Here is a 5,000-nt window from a genome sequence, read left to right as displayed (position 1 = left end):
CCTTCCCGACGGTCGCCTGCAGAAGGTGTCCTACAACGTCAACGGGGACTCGGGTTTCGTGGCTGAGGTCACTTACGAGGGAGAGCCTCAGTACAATCCAGCGCCCTCTTATGCTTGAGTTTAGTCACCAGTTAACAAATTTCAGTTTATTTATTGAATATATTTAATAAATTCTGACTTCACAAAACACTTTTGTCTTTTTGTAGCAATATACCAAAATTCAAAACTGAAAAATTATATGCTATTTAGCTAATTAGAAAATATGTAAACTATATTTATTTTCCGTAAAGAAACAAGATAACGTTCAAATGAAGCTGAGATTAGCTAACATGCATGAACTATGTTGCAAATTAAAGTATGAAATATAAAATAAAAAAGAAAATATTTGACAGATATCCATAGACGTCATATCCTGTTCAGTTCATGGATAACCCAGAAATATTTCAATAAAATAAAACTTTCGCAATACTTGAATAATTTACCACACTATAAATTCTTAGCTTATTCCTTCGACTTATCGGAATGGCGCAAATATTTTGATGCTGAAAACCTAATCAATAAACATGAAATTATCCGCAGCTATGAAATCCTCTTAGAGCAAACATAAAATATTCGTGATTAAATTCGCCAATGAAATGTAAGAACTCGTGTGTTGCATATTTCTACGTAGAACTGGATTACCGCTGTTATTGCTTTGGAAAGGAGAGAGACACTAAGATCTCCTCGAGGAAGGAGAGACACAAGGATCTCCTCGAGGAAGGAGAGACACGAGGATCTCCTCGAGAAAGGAGAGACACAAGGATCTCCTCGAGAAAGGAGACACACAAGGATCTCCTCGAGGAAGGAGAGACACGAGGATCTCCTCGAGAAAGGAGAGACACAAGGATCTCCTCGAGGAAGGAGAGACACAAAGATCTCCTCGAGAAAGGAGAGACACAAGGATCTCCTCGAGAAAAAAGACACACAAGGATCTCCTCGAGGAAGGAGAGACACGAGGATCTCCTCGAGAAAGGAGAGACACAAGGATCTCCTCGAGGAAGGAGAGACACAAAGATCTCCTCGAGAAAGGAGAGACACAAGGATCTCCTCGAGAAAGGAGACACACAAGGATCTCCTCGAGGAAGGAGAGACACGAGGATCTCCTCGAGAAAGGAGAGACACAAGGATCTCCTCGTAGCCCAGCGGCATAGTAAGAAATATGAAACCAATTGTTCAAATTGTTCTAAAAGCACCAAAATTGGCACACATGTGGATTAATACATTCTGAACAATTTTGGATATGGAGGCATTCAAGATTCTCCCCGTAGCACATTTGGCGGCCATTTTTCAAAATGGCCGCTATTTACCGTTAGCGTCATTGAATATGTACCATAATTTGTCTTTTTGTGGATGCTAAAGGTGATAAGTGTGCTAGAGGTGATAAGTATTGTACAATTACACATACTTCTGTGCTTACCAAATAATTTGGCTACCATATCACAAGAAAATGAATTTTACTTTGCAGCGGCAGCGTTGGTGGCAGTGACGGCGGCTGCAGTAATAGTATAGTGTTGATAGTCATGGTGCTTGTAGTAGTAACTTGTGGTAACATGGTGGTGTTTTGTGTCTTTGCAGGTGAGGCAGCAGCAGCACCACCTGACATCAGAGACGCGTTGTTCCAGACTGCAGCCATGGCAAAGAAGTTCCAACTGGTCGATACTTTTGAGCAACGTACTCCCACAACACCTCCTGAGACAAACTGGAAGCTGTGTCTTGTATGTCAAGAGGAGACAACAGAGTCACTTGTCTGCCCAGTACTGTCTAAACGCCGAGACCCTGGGAGTGGATACACGACAATGGCTGCAAACTTGGTCAAATTTGATGAACTCGGAGAACTGCCAAGAACTGTTCAGTTACAGAGACTAGATGAAGGACAAGGTGTTGAGGCGACAATGGTTGCCCACCAGGCCAAGTGGCATAAAACATGTATGCTCAAATACAATAACACAATGCTACGAAGAGCAGAGAAGAGACGCATCGCAAGCAGCTCAGCATTTGATAGTACTGACAATGTCCAGGCCAAGCGCGCCAGAACACACTCTTCAGAAGCCACTACCAGCGGCACCTCCTGCTTTTTCTGTGGAAAGTCTGGCACAGAGACCCTACATGAAGTAACAACCTTCCAGGTGGACACACGCGTACGGAAGTGTGCAGCGCAAGTTGGGGACAATGAACTCATAGCCAGGCTCAGCATGGGTGATATGGTGGCTCTGGAGGCCAAGTACCATTCCAAGTGTTTGTTGGCTCTTTACTATCGTGCAAAGACCACTGTAGAAGCCGAGCAGAAAACTGACCATGAAGGTGTAATGTCAAGAATCGTACTGGCTGAACTGGTCCTGTATATCGAGGAAACCCACCTAGAAGAGGGCACCACCCCAGTCTTCAGACTCGCAGAACTTGTAAAGCTATACACAACAAGAATGGAACAGCTCGGGGTTTTTTTGTGCCAGAAAGTTAATAGCACAAGGCTGAAAGAGCGCCTGTTAGCCCAGATACCAGGCCTGAGATCCCACAGCAAAGCCCGAGATGTTTTACTAGCGTTTGATGAAGACATTGGTGAAGCGCTAAGCAAAGCCTGCGAGCAAGACTGTGACACTGAGGCAGTTCACCTTGCAGTTCACTGAGGCGCTGGATGGTTGCCGGACCGGAGGTTGCTAGAGTGATTGTGGAATTTGACGACTTCAATCTGCATCCACACGATCAAGAGGAGACACGTCACCACGAAGAGACACCAAGTGTGCAGAACACTTTTGCCAGAGATGTGCGCTCACTCGTGGCCGTCATTGAAGAGCTGGGCAACCCTTTCGAGGAGGACAGTCAGGACTTGCTGGTGCTCAACACAAAGGAGATCGCAGACCCTGCAGTCATAGAAACAGTCCGTAACGCCAAGCAGATTGGCCAAGACCAGTTTGAAGCATTCTCAAAGGAATGCATCGTGGACAGAACCAAGTCCATTGAGGTGGCAATCCACCGGAACAAGCTACCACTGTTTGCGACCAAGAGACGACCCAATATACCCAAAGGAAAAGAACAGGTCAAATCTCTGAAGAATGATGTTGCGCTCTTCGCACGATTATATATCGGCTGCCAGACCCGTGATGGGAATTTAGAAGAGTTCTTCAGGCATGAAAATCAGCAATGCCCTCCAGCTTTATCTGACGGAGGGAGACTGTACCTAGGGAGCAAGAGTGACTTGCTGGTGTGCCTTGAAGGCCATGCTGAGCCTCAGTTTGAAGCTCCTACTGTCACTGCTGTTGTCCTCGATGGAGCAGTAATCGTACAGATGTTGAAGCCGGGTACTGCCAACACGTTCGAGGAATATGCACAGCAAGTGTTCATCCCATACGTTGTACAACGTTTCCAACATGTATCACGTCTTGACCTTGTGTGGGACAGCTACAGAGCAGATTCCCTGAAGGCATCAACCAGAGAACAGCGTGGAAAGGGAGTACGTCGGCGTGTTGTCGACTCAGCAGTCATACCAGGAAATTGGCAAAGTTTCCTGCGAGTTGATAGCAACAAAGTGGAGCTCTTCAGCTACCTCTCCACCATGCTTGCAGAGTCCTTTCAAGAAGAAGGCAAGGAACTGGTCGTCACTGATGGGGAGCAGGTGATCTGTGTTCCACAGCAAGAGGATGTCAACTCACTCGCACCATGCAACCAAGAAGAGGCAGACACCCGCATGATGCTACATGTAGCACATGCTGCACAACATGGTCACCACCAGATACAGGTTCGAACAGTAGACAGTGACGTCGTGGTCCTAGCAGTGATGGTAGTCCAGAAACTACCAGCTGGAGACGAACTCTGGGTAGCCTTTGGGACAGGCAAGAACTACCGCTACATTGCAGCCCATGAAATAGCTTCCTCCCTTGGTCCAGAGAAGGCATGTGCTCTTCCAATGTTTCATGCCATCACAGGGTGTGATACTGTGTCAGCCTTCGTCGGACATGGGAAGAAATCTGCCTGGGCAACATGGAACACGCTGCCAGAACTCACTGATGCCCTGCTGAGTCTGGCAAATGCACCCACAAGCATCCAAGAGGATACAATGCATGTCATCGAGAGGTTTGTCATACTCCTGTATGACCGCACAAGCAAATGCAAGGACGTCAACAAGGCGAGAAAGCAGCTCTTTGCAAAGACGAACTCTGTTCAGAACATCCCGCCAACCTACGCTGCTCTGGAGCAGCATGTGAAGAGATCTGCCCTTCAGGGTGGTCATGTCTGGGGCCAGGCATTGGTACCAACGCCCGTGCTCCCTCCACCAACAGACTGGGGCTGGCATCGGAGTGATGATGGGCTCTACACACCACTCTGGACCACACTCCCTGAGGCATCCAAGGCCTGCTATGAGCTGGTGTCTTGCGGATGCAAGAAAGGCTGCAAAAACCGCTGCAAGTGCAAGAACGCTTCACTGCAATGCACTGGTCTATGTTTCTGTGAAGGCGAATGCCAGTAGATTGGGACAGAAAACTTGCTAACCAACATTATGATCTGTAGACATTCATAATTCTGGTGACCAGATTTGAAAAGTTCGGAATCATAATTAACATAGTGTGGCAAAATCTACGTTATTGTATTACATGTATGTACTGCAGGATTACACAAGTACTGTGCCTAGAGACTGGGCTTTTGGTCGACTATATAACTACAATCTGACCATACTGTAAACTTCCCGTACTCTGTGTATTATTTTGACTAGCAATTTTGCCAGCAATTTGAAATAAAAAAGCAACTTGAGCAATTAAAGTGTGTTCCTGAAATCAGGTACTGGTTATTAGAGGTATTATGTCATTGAGTATTGAAATCTTCATCAAATGTCCACTTTTTCCACAAAATGGCGGCCAGTTTGGGGCCCATTTTTGAGAAGATTCATCTAAATATCTGTTAAACATTTATTGATGTTAATTCTGATGTAAAAAAAGGGAATTTTGGCCCATCTAGCACCAAACTAACGA

At 45.9% G+C, this 5,000-nt stretch overlaps 2 protein-coding genes across 2 annotated transcripts in view; both read left to right on the top strand.

Moving 5' to 3' along the window:
• LOC137649851 (pro-resilin-like) overlaps positions 1 to 177 on the top strand; it is a 1,014-nt gene extending 837 nt beyond the window's left edge. The window contains exon 3 of the mRNA XM_068382796.1: positions 1 to 177. This exon is cut by the window's left edge and continues 113 nt beyond it. Coding sequence (XP_068238897.1) covers positions 1 to 118 — 118 coding nt within the window. The 3' untranslated portion in view covers positions 119 to 177.
• The window catches only part of LOC137649588 (pro-resilin-like), a 15,769-nt gene that overhangs the window by 5,298 nt on the left and 5,471 nt on the right, over positions 1 to 5,000 (top strand). The window lies entirely within an intron of this gene.

This window comes from Palaemon carinicauda, chromosome 11 (assembly GCF_036898095.1).
Source record: "Palaemon carinicauda isolate YSFRI2023 chromosome 11, ASM3689809v2, whole genome shotgun sequence".
Classification (NCBI taxonomy): Eukaryota; Metazoa; Arthropoda; class Malacostraca; order Decapoda; family Palaemonidae; genus Palaemon; species Palaemon carinicauda.
Note: the sequence above shows the minus strand (reverse complement) of the source record. Positions and strands in the feature narration are given on the sequence as shown.